General features: G+C 43.7%; 2 protein-coding genes across 10 annotated transcripts in view; one reads left to right on the forward strand and one right to left on the reverse strand.

Moving 5' to 3' along the window:
• The window catches only part of LOC134346998 (sorting nexin-30), a 345667-nt gene that overhangs the window by 126174 nt on the left and 197436 nt on the right, over positions 1–22057 (reverse strand). For all 5 annotated transcript variants that reach the window (XM_063048944.1, XM_063048941.1, XM_063048942.1 and 2 more), the window contains exon 3: positions 7089–7177. In XM_063048944.1, the coding sequence (XP_062905014.1) occupies positions 7089–7177 (89 nt within the window). The remainder of the gene's footprint in view (positions 1–7088; positions 7178–22057) is intronic.
• inip (ints3 and nabp interacting protein) overlaps positions 6120–22057 on the forward strand; it is a 49250-nt gene continuing 33312 nt past the window's right edge. For 3 of the 5 annotated variants that reach the window (XM_063048955.1, XM_063048953.1, XM_063048956.1), the window contains exons 1-2: positions 6364–6469; positions 12472–12516. Coding sequence is in view for 2 of the 5 variants with exons in the window: in XM_063048952.1 (XP_062905022.1) it covers positions 12492–12516 (25 nt within the window). In the remaining 3 variants the exon portion in view is untranslated. Of the gene's footprint in view, positions 6234–6324; positions 6470–12471; positions 12517–22057 lie in introns of those variants that run through there. The other 2 variants (XM_063048952.1, XM_063048951.1) reach the window with 2 other exon arrangements.

Here is a 22057-nt window from a genome sequence, read left to right on the forward strand (position 1 = left end):
TCTGCCATGGTGGGCACGCGCGCTTTCTCTCTTGTGGTCGCTCTCGCTCTCTCGCTTGCTTTCTCGCTCGCTCACACGCTCTCGTTCACTTGGTCTCACTCTCTCTCGTGGTCGCTCTCGCGCTTTCTCTCTTTCGCTCGCTCACTCTCAAAAAAATTGATTTCCGTGATATTGTATATAATTTGCGGGCATCATGGAGCCACTATTAATCTGCGGGAGACTCCCGGAACTTCCAGGAGAGGTGGGATGTCTGGCTTAGCCCTCTGTTCTACTTGCTTTATATTTACCACAATGCGGTTAAGCACAGCTCCAACGCTATTTTAACTGTTGTTGGCTGAATCAAAGGTAGTGATGCACCAGAATACAAGAGGGAGATGGAAAATCTGGTTGAATTGTGCTACAACAACCACCTCTCATTCAAAATCAAACAAGCCAAAGAGATGATTATTGACAAAAGGAGGAAGAAACTGGAGGTCATGAGTCAGTCCTCATTAGGAGATTTGAGGTGAAGAGGGCGAGTAACTTTAATTTCCTTGGTGTTATCATATCAGAGGACGATATAGTATACGCATGCAAGAACTATCACAAAGGCGGCAAATATGGTTTTCAAAGTTTCCCACCATTGGGGTTTTCATTCAGAATGGTTATTGATTAATTCCTATGATTAATTATCATTGTTTTGGTTATTTGGTCATTGTTTTGGTTGTTTTGGTAATTATCATTGCTTTGGTGAAGTAGGATCGACATATACCTTGCAATTAAAGCAATTGTTGCTTTAATTATGTGAGGCAATTCAATGCGGCAGTACCGAGGCAAGACAAGAGTCGAGGTAGAGCCCAGACCCGAGAGTGAGGGAAGACCTGAGGTATGATTGATTCATGCACGCAGCTGAATTGGAAAGGCTGGGTGTGGGCTGAATTGAGGCAGTGGGGCACTGGCCCGACAGCATATTGAAAGGGTAGGGTCGGGGTCCATGAGCAAGGAACGACCCAACGTTTGGACAACTTAAGCACTGGGCCAGGTTGAATAGGCCCACCTGAGGGACAGACCGGTTCTGCTATCTGCTCTGCGATGTTTACTCAGCTCGTCACTGAATTCAGGCTGTGGCCTACTCCAGCTGCTGTGATGCCTGGCTTTGTGTCTGTTGATTCACTTTTGTAAAACTTCACTTCTGAAAGCTATTTGCTTACTTTTATTGTTCCCATGATTTGATTTTTTTTCCCTCTCTCTGCATGTTGGGCATTTGATATTTTTTTTAAATGAGTTCTTTTGGGTTTCTTTGCTTTGTGACTGCCTGTAAGTAGACAAATCTCAAGGCTGTATAAATACTTTTATAATAAATGTACGTTGAACTTTATTCTATGATTTGGATTAAATGATAGAATGAATGGTAACCAATTTTGTCACTAATATGAATCAGTGGGGAAACAGATTGTGAAGATGTCAATTTCCAAAGGTTAAGCAAATGAGCAAAAATTCTGGTGCAAGTTCAAGTTTATTGTCATCTGACTGTACAAATATACAACCAATGTTCTTCCTGACCACGATGCACCCACAACACATATATCACAGCACATAAAACAACACATTACTGCAATTAAGTTAATAAAATATAATTAAAAATGCATGTGAAATGCACAGCACCAGTAAAAGATAAACAGCTCATTGTCCTAGTGATCAGACCTCAGTGGTGGCAGGGTATTAATTAGGAGGAGGTTAATGTGTGGTGATGGCAGGATGAATTAAGAAGGCGCAATATTGATTAAATGGCGAGTGACCACAGAATACTGTAGTAGAGTGATCTTGTGGAACAAGTTAGCGCAAAGGTAAACACAAATGATTCTGCTTATGCTGGAAATCTAGAGCAGCACAGTAAGTCAGGCATCATCTATGGAGGGGAATAAACATTCAATGTTTCGAGGGTAAAACAAGTAATTAGAAAGGCCCTCCTGCTTCAAGTTATCCACTATTAGATGAGGGAATTAAAATTAGCATTAGCAAATTTGCCGATGACACAAAGCTGGGTGGCAGTGCGAAATGTGAGGAGGATGTTATGAGAATGCAGGGTGACTTGGACAGGCTGGGTGAGTGGGCAGATGCAGTTTAATGTGGATAAATGTGAGGTTATCCACTTTGGTGGTAAGAACAGGAAGGCAGATTATTATCTAAGTGGAGTCAAGTTAGGAAAAGGGGAAGTACAACGAAATCTAGGTGTTCTTGAACATCAGTCACTGAAAGCAAGCATGCAAGTACAGCAGGCTGTGAAGAAAGCTAATGGCATGCTGGCCTACATAACAGGGGGAATTGAGTATAAGAGAAAAGAGGTCCTTCTGCAGCTGTACAGGGCCCTGGTGAGATCACACCTGGAGTAGTGTGCAGTTTCGGTCTCCAAATTTGAGGAAGGACATTCTTGCTATTGAGGGAGTGCAGCGTAGGTTCACAAGGTTAATTCCCGGGATGCGGGATTGTCATATGTTGAAAGATTGGAGCAACTGGGCTTGTATACTCTGGAATTTAGATGGCTGAGAGGGGATCTTATTGAAACATATAAGATTATTAAGGGATTGGACATGCTGGAGGCAGGAAGCATGTTCCTGCTGATGGGTGAGTCCAGAACCAGAGCCACAGTTTAAGAATAAGGGGTAGGCCATTTAGAACAGAGTTGAGGAAAAACTTTTTCACCCAGAGAGTGGTGGATGTATGGAATGCTCTGCCCCAGAAGGCTGTGGGGGCCAAGTCTCTGGATGCTTTCAAGAAAGAGATGGATAGAGCTCTTAAAGATAGCGGAATCAAAGGTTATGGGGATAAGGCAGGAACTGGATACTGATTGTGGATGATCAGCCATGATCACAGTGAATGGCTATGCTGGCTCGAAGGGCCGAATGGCCTATTCCTGCACCTATTGTCTAATTGTCCCTGTACCGAAAAAGACCAAGGTTACATGCCTGAACGACTGGCGTCCTGTCGCACTCACCTCAATAATAAGCAAATGCTTTGAGAGGCTGGTCAAGGATTACATCTGCAGCATGCTACCACCCAAACTGGACCCCTTACAATTCACCTACCGATATGACCGATTAACAGACGATGTAACAGCCACTGCTCTATACACTGTCCTTATACATCTGGAGAAGAAGGATGCTTACGTGAGAGTGCTGTTCTTAGACTACAGTTCAGCATTCGACACCGTAATTCTATCCAGGCGCAACAAGAAGCTCATAGACTTCGGCCTTGACCCTGCCTTGTGCAGCTGGATCCTGGACCACTGGCAGGTGGTAGGAGTGGGCTCCTTCACCTCTGCCCCTCTTGACTCTCTATATTGCAGTCTCACAGAGCTGTATACTAAGCCCCCTCCTTTACTCCCTGTATACCCATGACTGTGTCGCCACCCACAGCTCTAATCTGCTAATTTGCCGTCACTACATTGATTGGCCTAATCTCAAACAATAACCAGGCAGCCTACAGGTAAGAAGTTATCACTCTGACACAGTGTTGTCAAGAAAACAACCTTTCCCTCAATGTCACAAAAATAAAGGAGCTGATTGTGGACTAAAGGGGGAATGGAGATGGGCTAACCCCTACTGACATCAAGAGGGTGAACCGTTGTAAATTCCTCGGCATCCACATCACTGAGGACCTCATGTTGTCTATACACACCAGCTGTGTGGAGAAAAAGGCACAACAGCGCCTCTTTCACCTCAGACAGTTGAAGAAGTTTGGTATCAGCCTCCAAATTCTAAGAACTTTCTACAGGGGCACAATTGAGAGCATCTTGTCTGGCTGCATCACTGCCTGGCATGGGAACTGTACTTCCCTCAATCACAGGACTCTGCAGAGTGGTGCAGACAGCCCAGAACATCTGTAGTTGTGAACTTCCCACTATTCAGGACATTTACAAGGACAGGTGTGTAAAAAGGGCCCGAAGAATCATTGGAGAACCGAGCCACCCCAACCACAAAATGTTCCAGCTGCTACCATCCGGGAAATGGTACTGCAGCATAAAAGCCAGAACCAACAGGATCCGGGACAGTTTCTTCCACCAGGCCATAAGACTGATTAACTCATGCTGATTTGAGTGTATTTCTATGTTACGTTGACTGTTCTATTCATTATAAATTACTATGATTGCACATTTAGATGGAGACATGACATAAAGATTTTTATTCCTCATGTATGTGAAGGATGTAAGAAATAAAGTCAATTCAATAACTACTATTGCACTGTCACAAGAGAGCACCATCCATCAAGGACCCCCACCATACAGCCCATGCTCTCTTCTAGCTACTGCCATCAGCAAGGAGGTACAGGAGCCTCAGACCTCATACCACCGGGTTCTGGAACAGTTATTACCCCTCAACTATCAGGCTACCAAACCACTGTGAATAACTTCACTCACCTTAACGCTGAACTGATTCTGTAACCTATTGTCTCACCTTCAAGAACTCCACAACTTTTGTTTTTAAGTTTTTTTTGGTATTTGCAGTTTTCTTTTGCACACTCATTGTTTGTCAGTCATTGTAAATATTTTTCATTATGTTGTTCTTCTTTGTTCTACTGTGAATTCCAGGAAATAAATATGAAAGTCAGGTATATGGTGGATAATAAATTTACTTTGAACTTTGCAATAAGAATGGGATTTAAAGTATATCTTGTTGCCACCATACAGGTTTCGATGAGACCAAATTGCAGTGTTGTATGTAGTTTAATTCTCCTTAATTAGTGAGGCTTATTTGCACTGCAGATCACTAGGTTGATTCTTAACGGAGAGTGGTCTCTTGAGGAACTGTTCAAGAGGTTAGCCTAAGCACAATAGATTAGAAGAATGACAGGAGATCTTGTTGAAGAATCTGATTCTGAGGCAGCCTGACAATTATTCTACTTCATCAGTCCCCTGAATCTCCAGTAACATCCAGAGTGTCCCAGGGAACCATGTTGGGACCCTTACTTGTTCTCATTTACATCAACGACTTGCCAAAAATAGTCAAGTCCAAAGTCAGACTTTTTGCAAATGACTGCATAATCTACCGTGAGATAAAAAAATGACAAAGATGCTCAGCTGCTGCAGAACGATATTGATTCATTATGTCAATGGGAGTCTCAATGGCAAATGTCCTTCAACTCATCTAAATGATACGCTATGCATGTTCAGTCACAGAGTTAAACCAATCAACACGACATATGATATGAATGGACAGATTCTTGAAACAGTCACCCACCACCCATATCTTGGTGTTGAAATTAGTAAGGATCTTAACTGGGCATTCCACATCAACCAGATTACAGCCAAAGCAAATAAAATGCTGGGTATCCTGAGAAGAAACCTCCACTCATGTAGTAAATCCGTCAAGGACATGGCATATAAGACACTCGTCCGTCCAAAGCTTGAGTACCGCGTGGCCATATGGGATCCCCATCAAGCTAACAATAAGAAGTCCATCGAGAAAAACTCCACCACCGTGCTGCTCGCTTTGTGTTATACAGCAGGAAATCCAGTGTCACCAACATGCTCTCTAACCTTCAATGGGTACCACTTGAAAACCGACGTATTAAACTACGGTTAATTTTCATTTTCAAAGAAGTTCACAACACTCCATCAAACATCCAAATTCGTCACAGGGAGGGTCAGTTCAACTCGACAGCAAACTGGACCTCACATATTGGAAACTCCTTCATTCAGTAAGATTTGCTACCAGTACTCCCTCTACCCAAGATCAACAAGAGTGTGGAATCTTCTGCCGCCAGATCTGCGCAGTATTTCTGACATTAATATTTTTTAAACAAAGACTCAATCAAATCGGTTTAGGGGATCTAGTCAAAAAAGCTTACTTTACAATTTAACTCCCACGCCGTTCATACCGACTGCGCGTTATAACAGCCGTCCGGCAGTGCTTACGCAGTACCAAGCAGAAGCAGAAGCTAAAGATCAGGGGAATCTAGAACTAGTTCCATCATTTCAAAACTCACAAGCTCTCTCCGTCCTTGCTTTACATCTGCGCAATTTTAAAACCCGGCCCCTTGTTCCGCGATCAAACGCATGCGCACTGACACCATCGCAGGTGGGCGCCTCCCTCCGTCGAGATTGTGTGCAATGCACGTGTGAAAGTGAGAGATTGCTATCACTTTTAACGCTCTTTGGTAGATTGTTCATTTTAATCAAGACATTTTAAAAAGCTTCAAGATCAGGATTTGTTAAGATGCGTGCCGGCGTCAAGGCAATTGAGCGAACCCAACAGGTAGAAAGCGCGCGTCCGTTCCGGTAGGAAGACGGTCTCGCTTACCCGGCTAGTAGAAAGTGCGCATGCGTGCCGGTGTTCAGGGGGCTCGCACGTACCCGACGAGGAGCATCCGCGCATGCGTGTTTCGCCCGCAGTGGCTGTGTGAGTGGCTGTCAGTTGTTAACACATCTGTCGCCGAATGTGAGGACGTCAGTAACGGAGACCGGTGTGGAGGAGGGTGTGGGAGTCGATTGGTAGGTCTACGGGAGGGGAAAAATAAACGATCTGAAGGGAAAGCTGCCCTAGGTTGATGTATTCCTGAGCAAGTTGTTGCCTCCACCGCGCGTCGCAGGCCTTTAACAAACCGCCATCTCCCCCACCCCTGCCGACCCTTCGCGCCCAACGTGACGTCAGCTGTCCCGGAAGCAGCGAACGATCTCCCGGTGTAGTGACTGACTGTGGGAGGGTGACAGTAACGGCAGTTACACTATGGGTTAGTTTTTAATCATGCTTTGCGTGCATATGCATGTCTCCAGGATCACGCCTGGCCGCTCATTTCCCCTTCTATAATACTAGGGGAATTCTATCAATAAAAGCAGAATATATCAGTAGTAGTTACAGTTATTGTATAGAAAGAACTTCTTAGAAGTCATTTCTGCAACATTCTAACTGCGTTTTATTTTTCTTCGCTGCTTATTTTCTCCTCCGTTCGTACGGTATTGTTAATATACGAGGGTACATTGGTGCTTTTTATTGTTGCAGGTTACGATTGCTAGTGAAACTATTTAAAGGACGTTCTTCGTGGTGTATTGTTATCTTGGGGCAGTATAAATTCCCTTCTGACGACAGACCAGTGGCTTAATTTGAACGTACCTGTCTATATGGTATCACGGGGCATCTTCGACATTGTTTCTCCAACCCCTGGCTTATATTGGGGTAATAAAAACGCAGACGCTGGAACTCTGAAATTAAAAATAGAAATACTGAAAATAATTGGCAGGTCAGGCAGCATCTAGAGCATAGAATAGTGTAGCACAGGAACAGGCCCTTTGGCCCACAATATTGTGCTGAACCAGTAAAAAGTAAATCAAAGAATCCCCAAAAACTAACTCCTACCTACCTACACAACCATATCCCTCCATATTCATGTGCCTCTTACCCCTCACAGCTCCCAGATGGAATGAGACATTTCATCCCTGGGAAAAGGATACTCTCCACTCTATCTATGCTTCTCATAATCTTATAAGCCTATATTAGTTCTCCCCTCAGCCTCCACCACTGCAAAGAAAACAACACGTTTATCCAGCCTTTCATGATAGCATATGCCCTCTAAACCAGGCAGCATCCTGATAAAACTCTTCTGGACCCTCTCCAAAACCTCAGCATCATTCCTATGGTGAGGCAAACAGAACTGTATGCAATCCTGCAGATGAGGCCTAAACAGAGTTCTACATCTGCTGAAACAGAAAAAGAAGTTATGTTTTGGGTTGAAGTCTGTTCATTGGGATTGAGATGTTAGAGATGAAGTGTGCTTTAAATTGTAGAGGAGGGGTTGAGCAAACAAAGATTATTGCTAATAATAATATGAAGGCCATAAAAATGGTGATCTGCAAAGATATTGATGGTGTGTTAATTGCTGCTGATCTCACTAAAGAGGAGATGCATACATACAAGGAGATGATTTAAGTAAAGAGTAGACAAATGATAAACACCAGATTCTGCAAATGCTGGAAATCTGAGCAAAACACAAAGTGCTGGAGGAACTGTGACAACAGTGGTAGAGATGGAAGCAGGAAACATCTGGGATTGACATCATTTCCGGTTGTGCAACCATTTCACACACAATATGACGGATGTGTATCATAATTCTTTCATTTTCATTAGGACACGATCCTGAAGTTCTCAGCTGATCTGCATGATGGACGTACCTTATAGCCAGCAGGATACAACAGTATAAGAATTAGTTGTCATGGTTAGCTAGGAAAGGGTAACATGTGCTAGCCTTACTTGGGACTTGCATATCTCAAGAATTTGTGTTCAAGAAAGCTGCCTGAAGTTACAGCTTACCTTAGTGTAGCAACGTAAAATGACCATTTATCTTTGCAGCTATATACTCTTGTAATAATTATAGAGAGTGATTTGCACCAGTGTGTGGTAGCTGGCTAATCCATAAAATTGGCCAAGGGTTTAGAAACCAACTGAAAGATGATGTTATAGTTCCGGAATGCATTTAGATTTTATAGAGATTAAAATTTAATTTCCTCTTTGAATTCCCGTATTTATTTGTTTATGGGTTCACCATTCTAACTTTCAGTTTTTATTCCTGTGATTTGTTAGCATTGCATTTGGTACTTTGCTTAGATTGGAAATCTATCTTGCCAGTCTATATTAAAGTCCTTTGCATCTTAGTAGTGATGTGTCTGAGAGAAACACATATGTTGCCATACAGTGGAAATAAAGTTTTTCAAAGCATCCATAACAGATCATTTCAAATGCAAGTACATGTGGTAGTACTAGAGAAGAGCAATAACAGAATGCAGAAAATATGTTACAGTTACAAAGTGCAGTGCAAGAGCCATGACATGGCAGATTGTGAAGTCAACACACACAAAATGCTGGACGAACTCAGCAGATCAGGCAGCATCCATGGAAATGAACAAACAGTCAATGTTTTGGGTTGAGACCTTTCATTAGTACTGGAAAGGAAAGGGGAAGATTCTAGAATAAGAATATTGGGGGAAAGGATGATGGAGTACAAGCTAGAAGCTGATAGGTGAATCCAGGTGGGTGGGGGGATGAATTAAGAAGCTGGGAGGTGATAAATAGAAAAGGTAAAGGGTTGGAGCAAAAGGAATCTGATAGGAGAGGAAAGTGGACCATGGGAGAAAGGAAAGGAGGAGGGGCACCAGGGGGAGGTGATAGGTGAGAAGGAAGGGAGGCAGATAGGGGAAATGGGGGGAACTACTGGAAGTTGGAGAAATCAATCTTCATGCCAACAGGTTGGAGGCTATGCGGGTTCACTTATGTGGCCTCCAGCTCTAGCTGCAGCCCTGACCTTGGCCACCACCATCTCAAGGCCAGGACCTTTCTCTTTGCTGCTGGGCCCCAACCCCGAGTCTGGGGCTTCCCCTTCACCTCTTGGGTCCTCGGCCTCCATCTTCTTCCCATCCTATCTTCCCTGAACACCCCAGCCCTCCCCTTTGTCACCACCAACTCCCCTCCTCTCTGATCCCTGCTATGTCTTCACCATTCCCTCCAGCCTTCTCTCTGAGGCAGAACGTTCTGTCCTCAGTAAGGGCCTTTGTCCTCCTCCTCCTGCACCTTAGTGAATTTCGTGCTTGCCACGACATTGAGCTCTCCTGTCACGTTCATCTCTGAGCCCACTTCTTTGGCAAGGATCCCTCACTCTGCAATGATGACCCTTTCTTCCATATCCAGCTTTCCTCCTCTTGGACACCCTGCTCTGGATCTTTTCACCTCTAACTGCTGACAGACACGACCTTGATCCCTCCACTCTCTGCACTAGTCCGAACCTCACCATCAAACCTACAGGGAAAGAAGGTGCTGTTGTACTGACCTCACCATCAAACCTACAGAGAAAGGAGGTGCTGTTGTACTGACCTCACCATCAAACCTACAGAGAAAGGAGGTGCTGTTGTACGCCGGCAGGCTGACGTCCACCTTCCTAAGACTGGATGGCAACACTCAGACTCCTTTGAAAAGGACCCCAGTAAGAAACGTCAGGCCATTGTCCTCTGCACCATCACTAAAAGATCTCCCTTCCATTGCATCAACCTAACAGTTCCGTTACCCTGCACAGCTCCTTTCTGCTTCCTACCCAAGATCCACAAACCTGACTGCCCATATTTTCTAACTGCTGCTCCCCACTGAACTCGAATCCACATATTGTACTGCAACTCCATTTTATTCCCCCTTGGTTCGGTCTCTTCCCACCTACCTCCGCATCACTTTACATGTTCTCGATCTCCTCACCAACTTTCAATTCCCTGCCCTGATCACCTTATTTTCTCCACAGATGTCCAGTCCTATACACTTCTGTCCCCCATCGAGAAGACCTTAAAGCCCTCCATTTCTTTCTCAACTATAGGCCCGATGTTTTCCCCTCCACCAGCACCCTCACCCCGGCAGACTGGTCCTCACCCTTAACAATTTCTCTTTTGGTTCCTTCCACTTTCTACAAACTCAAAGTGTCTCCATGGGCACCTGCATGGTCCCCAGCTATACCTGCCTTTTCTTTAGCTGCATTGAACAGTCCATGTTCCAACTCTTCACTGGTTCAACTCTCCCCAACTCTTTCTGCGCTGTATTGATCACTGCATTGGTGCTGCTTCCCATGCACCCATGCTGAGCTTGTCAATTTCATCAACTTTGACTCCAATTTCCACCCGTCCTTAAATTCAGTCAGTCCATTCCTGACATTTCTCTCCCCTTTCTCAATCTTTCTGCTTTCATCTCTGAGGGCAAACTGCCTACCAATATCTTTTATAAGCCTACTGATTCCCACAGCTATCTTGACTACACCGCTTTCCACCCTGTCTCTTGTAAAAATGCATTCCGTTTACTCAGTTTTTTTGTCTCTGCAGCATCTGTTCCCAGGATGAGGCTTTCCTCCTTCAGAGATGTCCTTCTTCAAAGAACTGGATTTTCCCTTCCTCGACCATTGTTAGTGCCTTCACCCACATCTCCTCCATTCCTCAGACATCTGCCTGAACCCCCCCCCGCTCTGCCCGACACCCTCCCCCCCCACCCACCTGGTTGCACTTGTCACCTTCTAGCTTGTACTCCTTCCAATCCCTCCACCTCATTCTGGCATCCTGCCACTTTCTTTGCAGTTCTGGGTGCAAAATATTGACTGTTCTCATATTTCCATGGATCTTGCCTGACCTGTGGAGTTCCTCCAGTGTTGCTTTGCATTTCCAGCATCTGCAGGATCTCTTGTGTTTAAGATTGTTTCAAAGGTACATTTAATGTCAGAGAAATGTATACAATATACATCCTGAAATGATTATTCCAACGAAAAACAGGATTGCCCATAACGAATGAGTGACAGTTAAATGTTAGAACCCCAAAGTCCCCCCTCCAGCTCCCCTCCATCCCGCATGTAAGCAGCAGCAAGCAAGATCCCCCGTCCCCCCACCGGCAAAAAAAACCATCGGCACCCGCCACCGAGCACTGAAGCGTAAGCAAAACAACAGCAAAGACACAGACTTGTAGTAGTCCAAAGACTACTCGTTCACCTGGTATGTCACATACCACAGGCTCTCTCTCTCCCTAATAGGGGGGAAAGAGGTCAATGTGATTGTGAGGTCAATGGTTGATCATTAATGTATAGAAGGTCCATTCATGCATCTTAACAGCAGGAAAAAAGCTGTCCTTGAACCTGGTGATGCATGTTTTTAAGCTTTTGTATCTTATGCCTAATTGGGGAAGAGAAAATATCCTGGGTGGGAGGTTTCTTTGATTATGCTAGCTGATTTTCTGAAGCAGTGAGAAGTGTAGATAGAGTCCATGAAGGGGAAGCTGGTTTTCATGATGTGGGCATACCTCAGCACAACTTTGCTATTGTGCTGAGGTATGCCCACATCATGAAAACCAGCTTTCCCTTCAGGTAGAGCAGTTGCCATACCAAGCTGGCAAAAATGTTCCATTTTTTATAACTGCATCCAGATGAGATGTTTTCAATGGTGCATTTATAAAATTAGGTGAGGATCAATAAGGACGTGCTAAATTTCCTTAGCCTTCTGAGGAAGTATGTTTATAGCACCTTGATTTCACAGACTATAGTAACAGTCATTGCAGTGCTGGTACATCCACTGGATTGGATAAGATTGACCTAGATTGAAGTATATCATGGTCAGAAATCACCTGTTAGCATAGTCAGGACACACAGAAGTGTAAATATTATTAGTATGTAAATTATACAGCATTACTTCAAATTCTGCTGCCAAATTTGATAAGAAAAAGAGATGCCAGAGCTGAAGCTTCATAAGCCATTCATACTCCTGGGATTGTTTGTTGGCTGAGGCTCAAACCATTGGGGCAAACCCTCAAGAATAATGCGCTGCTCGACAAGTATTGATTTTCTACATAAATTCTGTATGTTGCTATATTCTCAGTAGCTTCTGTAAGTGCTGTTTTTATGGGATACAGCCCTATTACTGTTCAGGTTTTCCCTTCTAATTGTCACTGAATCTATAATTTCCATTCCTAATATTTACCTTTTGTTTTAATACAGATTTTGGATGTTCAATAGAAATGACAACAAACCCTCCTGCACCAGGTAAGATATGGCAAAGAGCAATGGTAGATACACATGTTTAGAGGTTAGAAATTGAAATGAATTTCAGCCCCTGTTTTCCCTCCATTGTACCAATGATTACATGTCAAAAAGAGTTCATAGGTTGGCCACATATGGTGGGCAAAGCTGCTGTGCAATTGCAGTTTCATCCATCTCTTAATTCAGTAAAGTGCTTACATAGAACAGTACAGCACAGGAACAGGCCCTTCGACCCACAGAGTTGTGCTGAACCAACTAAATTAGTCATCACATGGCCAGCTAAACTAATCCATTTTGCCTATACGGTGTCGTTATCCTTCTATTTCCCTCACATTCATATGCCTATGTAAACATCTCATAAAATTCTCTAATGTTTCTGCCTCTATCACACCCCAGGCAGTGCATTCCAGGCACCCACCACTCTCTGTATGTGTAAAAAAAAACACTTGCCACTCACATCTCCTTTGAACTTGCATCCTCTAACTTTAAATGCATGCCCTCTGATATTAGACATTTCAACACTGGGAAACAGGTACTGTCTGTCTACTCTTTCTATGCCTCTCATAATCTTATAAACCTCTGTCAACTCTCCCCTCAACCTCTGCCACTCTAAGGAACAAAACCCAAGTTAGTCCAACTTCTGATTATACTGGGTGGCGTCCTGGTAAATCTCTTCTGTACCTTCTCCAAAGCCTCGACATCCTTTCTATAATGAGGCAACCCAGAACTGTATGCAGTAACTAGAACTTTATAAAGCTGCATCATATCTTCCTGACTTTTGAATTCAGTGCCTCAGCTAATAATGGCAAGCATATCATGTGCCTTCTTAACTACCCTATCAACCTGTGTAACCAATGTCAGGGAGCTGTGAACTTGAATTCCAATGTCCCTCAGCTCATCAACACCACCAATCTTCACATCATCTGCAAATTTACTAACCCAGCCATCTGCATTTTCATCCAAGTCATTTATGTACATCACAAACTGCAGAAGTCCCAGCACTGATTCCTGCGGAACACTGGATATATAAGTATTTAGATAGACGTGCATGGTACGTCATGCCTAACCAATCTTACAGAGCTTTTCAAGGAAGTTACCAGGAAAGTGAATGAAGGCAAGGCAGTGGATGCTGTCTACATGGGCTTTAGTAAGGCATTTGACAAAGCCCCACATGGGAGGCTGGTCAAGAAGGTTCAGTCACTTAGCATTCAGGATGCGGTAGTAAATTGGATTAGACATTGACTATGTGAGACTAGTCAGGGAGTGGTAGTAGAGGGTTGCCTCTTTGACTGGAGGCCACTGACTAGTGGTGCTGCTGGGATTGATGCTGAGTTCCTTTGTTGTTGTCATCTATATCAGTGATCTGGATGATCATATTTGCTGATGACACTGAGACTGGAGATCTAGTGGACGGTGAGGAAGGCTGTTATTGCTTGCATAGGGATCTGCATCAGCTGGAAAAATGGCAGATGGAATTTAATGCAGACAAGTGGGAGGTTTTGCACTTTGGTAGGATCAACCAGGGTAGATCTTACACAGTGAATGGTAGGGCACTGAGAAGTGTGATAGAACAGGAGGATCTGGGAATACAGGTTTATAATTCGGTGAAAGTGACAGTGATAGGATCGTAAACAAAGCTTTTGGCATATCTGCCTTCATAAATCAATGTATTGAGTGCAGAAGATGGGATGTTATTTTGACGTTGTTTAAGATATTTGCAGTATTGTGTGCTGCTTTAGTTATCTACCTACAGGAAAGATGTAAACAAGGTTGAAAGAGTGCAGAGAAAATTTACAAGGATGTTGCCAGGTCTGGAGGACCTGAGTTATAAGGAAAGATTGAATAGGTTAGGACTGTATCCTTTATTACAGTGTATTATACCTAAACAATAGAGACCACAATGGGATGAGGTTGGATTTGGCTAGTGTAAACTGGGAACACAGGCTATATGGTGGGACAGTTGAGGAACAGTGGAAGACTTTCAAAGAGATTTTTCACAATAAAAGTATATTCCAGTTAAAAGCAAGGACAGTACAGGTGGGGAAAGCCAGCCTTGGATAACTAAGGAAATAAAAGAAGGCATCAAACTAAAAGCTCGTGCATACAAAGTCACCAAGAGTAGTGGGAAACTGGAAGATTGGGAAAAACTTTAAAGAGCGACAAAGTACCACTAAGCAAGCAATAAAGAAAGGGAAGCTAGATTATGAAAATAAACTAGCACAAAATATTAAAATGGTTAATAAAAGTTTTTATAATTATATAAAGCGGAAAAGGGGGGCTAAGGTGAATATAGGTCCCTTGGAGGACGAGAAGGGGGAATGATATTGGATAATGAGGAAATGGTTGAGGCTTTGAATGACTATTTTGTTTCAGTCTTCATGGTGGAGGACACATCTAACATGCCAAAGAGAGATATTATGGATGCCAAGGGAGGTGAAGACCTTGATACAATAGCTATCATTAAAGAGGTAGTGCTGAGTAAACTTGTGGGCCTGATGGAATACATCCCACGGTACTGAAAGAAATGACAAAAGTTATAGTAGAAGCTTTGGTAATGATTTACCAAAATTCTCTGAACTCTGGGCAAGTCCCGGTGGATTGGAAGACGGCAAATGTCTTGCTACTGTTTAAAAAGGGATGTAGGCAAAAGGCAGGTGATTACAGGCCAGTTAGTGTAACACCTGTAGTTCGGAAAATGCTTGAAGCTCTCATTAAAGAAGAAATAGCGAGGTATCTGGAAAGAAATAGATCCACCAGGCAGACGCAGCGTAGATTCAGCAAAGGCAGGTTCTGTTTGACCAACTTACTGGAGTTCCTTGAGGATATAATGAGCACAGTGGATAGAGGGGGATAAATGGATGATATTTACTTGGATTTCCAGAAGACATTCAATAAAGTGCCACATAAAAGACGTATCCATAAGGTAAGGATGCATAGAGTTGGGGGTGATGTATTAGCATGGATAGAGGATTGGTTAGCTAATAGAAAGCAGAGAGTTGGAATACATTGATGTTACTCTGGTTGGCAATCAGTGGTGAGTGGTGTGCTGCAGGGGTTGGTGTTGGGTCCGCAACTGATCACAAAATACATTAACGATCTGGAAGAGGGGACCGAATGTAGTGTATCTGAGTTTGCTGATGATACTAACTTGAGTGGAAAAGCAAATTGTGCAGAAGACACTGAGAATCTGCAGAGTTTATTGATAGGTTAACTGAGTGGGCAAGGGTCTGGCAGACGCAGTACAATGTTGGTAAATGCTAGGTCATCCACTTTGGAAAGAAAAGTAAAAGAGCAGATTATTATTTAAATGGTAAAAAGGCATGCTGCTGTGCAGAGGCTCAGGACTGTTTGTGTATGAATCAGAAAGGTTAGTTTGCAGGTGCGGTAGGCTATCAAGAAGGCAGGTGGAATGTTTAGCCTTCATTGCTAGAGGGATTGAATTTAAGAGCAGAGAGGGTATGCTGCAACTGTACAGGGTACTGGTGAGGTCACACCTGGAATCCTGCATGCAGTTCTGGTCTCCTTACTTGAGGAAGGATATACTGGCTTTGGAAGTGGTGCAGAAGATGTTCACCAGGTTGATTCCAGAGATGAGGGGGTTAGACTATGAGGAGAGATTGAGTTGCCTGGGACAGTACTCAGAAGAATGAAAGGAGATCTTATAGAAACAGATAACATTATGAAAGGGATAGATAAGATAAAGGCAGGAAAGTTGTTTCCACTGGTAGGTGAGCCTAGAACTAGCAGACATAGCCTCAAGATTTGGGGGAGTAGATTTAGGACGGAGATGAGGAGGAACTGCTTTTCCCAGTGAGTGGTGAATCTGTGGAATTCTCTACTCAATGAAGCAGTGGAGGCTACCTCAGCAAATATATTTAAAGTCAAGGTTGGATAGATCTTTGCATAGTAGGGGAATTAAGGGTTATGGGGAAAATGCAGGCAGGTGGAGATGAGTCCATGGCCAGATCAGCCAGGATCTTATTGAATGGCGGAATAGGCTCGTCAGGCCAGATGGCCTGCTCTTGCACCTATTTTTTATTTCTTATGTTCTTTAGACTATAAAAGATTGAGAGATTTCGAAGGTTTCAGAGGTACATTTAATGTCAGAGAAATGTATACAATATACATCCTGAAATTCTTTTCCTTTGCAAACATCCACAAGAACAGAGGAGTGCCCCCAAAGAATGAATGACAGTTAAATGTTAGAACCCCAAAGCCCCCCCAACTCCCCCCACCCACGCATAAGCAGTAGCAGAGCAATGACCCCCCCGCCAGCAAAAAAGCATCAGCACCCCAACCAAGCACTCAATCGTGCAGCAAAGCATCAATAAAGACACAGACGCAGTACCCCAAAGACTACTTGTTCACCCGATAATTCAACATACCACAGTTTCTCTCCCTCTCCCCCTCCCTCTCCCTCTAATAAGGGAGAACGAGGTACTGGTGAGCTCACAGAGGTATACAAACTTATGAAGGGTATAGATAGGGTAAACACAAGTATGCTTTTTCCACTGAGGTTAGGTGGGACTACGACAAGAGGTCATGGCTTAAGAGTGAAAGGTGAGTAGTTTAAGAGGAACTTGAGGGGAAACATTCACTCAGAGGATCATGAGACTGTGGAATGAGCTGCTAGCACAAGTAGTCCATGCGAGTTTGATTTCAGTGTTTAAGAGAGACTAGACAATGGGGTGCCCCGTTGGGGCACCCTTTGAGAGAAGGGTAGTGCAGTCTGATGTGACCAGAATGAACATTAAATTTTCCTGAATGCTATTCGTATCGCTTTGCTTTGGAAATTTAAGAAAAAAACCTCAGTTTATTGAAGAAGAACGACACGTAGCAAGGCAAATACAGCTCCTCCTTGTTTAATGATGGCATCATTTATGGTTGATCTGCCACCCTTGTGCCTCTCGTTGTCATTCTGGAGACGTGCAGTCCTTTCATCCACCGTCTCTTCATCTCTTCTGCTGTTTATTCTTTGTCTCTGATCTTGGAGACGTGCATTTCTCTGCTCCTTTGTCTCTTCCTCTCTCCTCCTCCTGTGCCTGTTTTTGTCATTCTGGAGACGTGCAGCCCTTACATCCCCCGTCTCTTCATCTCTTCTGCTGTTTGTTGTTTGTGTCTGATCCTGGAGACATGTATTTCTCAGCTCCATTGTCTCTTCGTGTCTCCTCCTTCTATGCCAGTTGTCATTTTGGAGACGTGCATGCCTCTCCTCCTCTGTCTCTTCTCTCATCTTTTTTGCCCTGACTCTTTGATCCTGGAGTCGTGCGGCCCTGGCCTCATCGGATTCTTGTTCTCACCCTCCTTGCCGCTTCCTGATGACATTTGGCGTCATCTCTTAATGTCCCCTTCTCTTTCCACACGGCATAATTAGGCTGACCATATTTTTTTTACCCTAATGCTGGATAGAAGGTATGAAGCAGTAACACCAAAGCCTCAGGATGCTGATTATTCTTGATGATGTGGTTGGTGCTCTCCTAAATGGACGTGATATAGTTACCGCTGTCCTTTGACTGCAGCAAAGGGTTTGATGGGCGTCTCGAAGTACGTCATTACAATAAGATTTAATTATCTCTTATTGATGGGTCTCAGTTTGATCTGTCTCAATCCTGCACATGCTGATGGTGACTAGCAAAATGTACCCGCTTGAAATAGAACTGGCCTTCCCTTTTGCTCTGGTTGGTGTTGCTGCTGTGAGCATCGTGAGTCGCTTTTGAGGCTGGCCGTGTGCATGCGTTGTGTCGCATCGCAGTTTCCATCATGGCTGACATCAGCTCTCAGGTGAAAGCAGGGCTGTTGATTTTGGGGAGTGAGCAATTTTATACGAATATATAACCCCGAACTTTGCCCGCATTCTGTAAGTTAGCGCATCTTAAGTCGATTTAGTCAAAAATAGTGCTGCTGTAATGCATCGTTTGCACTAATTGGAGGTCACAAACAGAGCATGAGAGTTTTAGATTTGGATACACGGATAGTAGGGATATAGAGGGCTATGATCCTGGCACAGGTCAATAGGAGTCGGCAGTTTAAATGGTTTTGGCATGGACTTGATAGACCGAAGGGCTTGTTTCTGTACTGTACTTCTTTATGACCACTAATCACAGACCTTGAGCTAAAATAAGTCCCTTTGACCACAACTCTTTGTCTTCTGTGGGCAAGCCAGTTCTAAATCCAACGGCCAGTTCACCATGGATCCCATGCACCGTAATCTGGATGAGCCTCCCATGAAAGACCTTGCCAAATGCCTTACTAAAATCCATGTAGAGAACATCCATAGCTCTACCAACATCAAGTACCCTCATCACCTCATCAAAAAATGCAATCAGGTTCGTAAGACTTGCTCCGCACAAAGCAATTCTGGCTCACCCTAATTAGGCCATTGTTTTCCAAATGCTCACAAATCCTGTCCCTAAGAACTCTGTACAGTAACTTCACCACCACTAAACTAAGACTTACTGGTCTATAGTTTCCGGCATTACACTTGGTTCTCTTCTTGTATAATAGGACAACATTAGCTACTTTCCAGTCCTCCATGACCTCGCCTGTGGCTAGAGAAGATACTAATATACTGGTTAAGGCCCCAGCAATCTCTTCTCTTGCCTCCCTCAATAACCTGAAGTAAATCCCATCAGGCCCTGGGGTCTTGCCTACCTTAATGCTCTCTAAGAGACTCAACACCACTTCCTCATTTACCTCAAAATGCCCAAGCATATTAATACCATAAGATGTAGGAGTAGAATTAGGCCATTTGGCCTATCAAAACTGCTCCACCATTTCATCATGGCTGATTCATTTCCCTCCAATCTCCTACCTTCTTCCCGTATCCCTTCATACCCTGACTAATCAAGAATCCATCAACCTCTGCCATAAATGTACCCAGTTGATGGCCTCCACAGCCACCTGTGGCAACAAATTCCACAAATATGCTCGGCATTGATCTGCCTATCTTCCATATCCTTCTGTTTCGTAAATATTGATGTACAACGTTTGTAAAATACTCAGCAAGGACCTCATCCACATCCTCTGCATCCAAGCTGTTTCCAATGTTTTCTGCTTTGTCCTTGAGTTGTCCTACTCTCTCCTTAGTTATCCTCTTGCTCTTGATGTATAGAATGCGTTGGGATTTTCTTTAATGCTACTTGCCACGGACTTTTCATAACCCTCCTTACTTTCCTCATTCCCTTCTTGAGTACTTTTTTGGCTTCTTTATAATCCCCAAGGTCTCTTGTTTGTGCATAGCTTCCTAAGCTTTACATATTTTTCCTTTTAATTCTTGACTAAATTCATCACCTCCCCTGACATCCAAGATTCTCTTGGTTTTCCATCCTCGTACTTCCTTCTGACTGGAATGTACCTGTCCTGTACTCTGTGCAATTGGTCTTTAAACATCCTCCACATGTCAGATGTGGACTTGCCAGAGAAAAGGTGTTCCCAATTATCTTTTCCTAATTCCGGCCTAATGCTCCCTTAACTTGCCCTGCTCCAATTTAATGCTTTCCTGCAAGGTCCATACTTATCTATAGCTATCTTGAAAGTTAAAGAGTTGCAGTCATTGTTCCATAACTCTTTGCCCACTGAAAGGATGGTCACCTGGCCAGGCTCATTACCCAACACCAAATCTGGTACAGATCCTCCTCTTGTTGGACTATCTGCATATTGATTTAGGAAACCCTTCTGGATGCATCTAACACATTCTGTCCCATCTAAATCTCTTGTGCTAAGAAGGATCCTGTTTATATTAGAGAAGTTGAAGTCCCCCCCTGACAACAACCCTTTTTGTACACCTTCCCTTAATCTACCTGCATGTCTGTTTCTCAGTGTCTTGGTGGTTTTTGGAGCGGGGTCAGAGCGATTGTACTTATTTTTGCATTCTACCCATATAGACTTAGTTGATGAGCCCTCCATTATGCCTCCTCTAAATACAGCAGGCTCCTTTTTTTGACTTTGGATGTTAAGTTTCTATTCATTATTGCATTGCGGTGAGTGCAGTTTCAGACTATAAAATTAACCATAAATAAGGTGAATAGCCACCGTATTTTCCACAGGGTAGGGGAGTCCAAGACTAGACAGTATCAATTTAAAGTGAGAAGGGAAGGGTTTAAAAACAACCTGAAGGACAAGATTTTCACACAGAGGGTGGTGCATATGCTAAATGAGCTGCCAAGGCAAGTAGTAGAGACGACAGATACGTAGATTGGAAAGGTTTTGAAGAATACAGGACTAGTTCAGTTAGGCGATTTGGTTAGAATGGACAAGTTGGGCCAAAGAGCCTGTTTTCTGGACTGTAGCGTGATGGTTCTGTGTAGCACTTCTTAAGACTGTGAGTACATTGCTGAATGAGTAAAAGGATTTTTCTTTAATTGACTAGAAATCAGGTTTGAATTACTTTTTTTACAATACACCAATATCTCATAGTCATAGTCATACTTTATTAATCCCTGGGGGAAATGGTTTTCGTTACAGTTGCTCCATAAATAATAAATAGTAATAGAACCATAAATAGTTAAATAGTAATATGTAAATTATGCCAGTAAATTATGAAATAAGTCCAGGATCAGCCTATTGGCTCAGGATGTCTGACCCTCCAACGGAGGAGTTGTAAAGTTTGATGGCCACAGGCGGGAATGACTTCCTATAACGCTCTGTGCTGCATCTCGGTGGAATGAGTCTCTGGCTGAATGTACTCCTGTGCCTACCCAGTACATTATGTAGTGGATGGGAGACATTGACCAAGATGGCATGCAACTTAGACAGCATCCTCTTTTCAGACACCACCGTGAGAGAGTCCAGTTCCATCCCCACAACATCACTGGCCTTACGAATGAGTTTGTTGATTCAGTTGGTGTCAGCCACCCTCAGCCTGCTGCCCCAGCACACAACAGCAAACATGATAGCACTGGCCACCACAGACTCGTAGAACATCCTCAGCATCGTCCGGCAGATGTTAAAGGACCTCAGTCTCCTCAGGAAATAGAGACGGCTCTGACCCTTCTTGTAGACAGCTTCAGTGTTCTTTGACTAGTCCAGTTTATTGTCAATTTGTATCCCCAGGTATTTGTAATCCTCCACCATGTCCACACTGACCCCCTGGATGGAAACAGGGGTCACCGGTACCTTAGCTCTCCTCAGGTGTACCACCAGCTCCTTAGTCTTTTTCACATTAAGCTGCAGATAATTTTGCTCACACCATGTGACAAAGTTTCCTACCATGGCCCTGTACCTCAGCCTCATTTCCCTTGCTGATACATCCAACTATGGCAGAGTCATCCGAAAACTTCTGAAGATGACAAGACTCCGTGCAGTAGTTGAAGTCCGAGGTGTAAATGGTGAAGAGAAAGGGAGACAAGACAGTCCCCTGTGGAGCCTCGGTGCTGTTGATCACTCTGTCGGACACACAGTGTTGCAAGCACACGTGCTGTGGTCTGCCAGTCAGGTAATCAAGAATCCATGATACCAGGGAAGCATCCACCTGCATCGCTGTCAGCTTCTCCCCCAGCAGAGCAGGGCGGTTGGTGTTGAACGCACTGGAGAAGTCAAAAAACAT

Source organism: Mobula hypostoma, chromosome 5 (genome assembly GCF_963921235.1).
Source record: "Mobula hypostoma chromosome 5, sMobHyp1.1, whole genome shotgun sequence".
NCBI classification, from domain to species: domain Eukaryota; kingdom Metazoa; phylum Chordata; class Chondrichthyes; order Myliobatiformes; family Myliobatidae; genus Mobula; species Mobula hypostoma.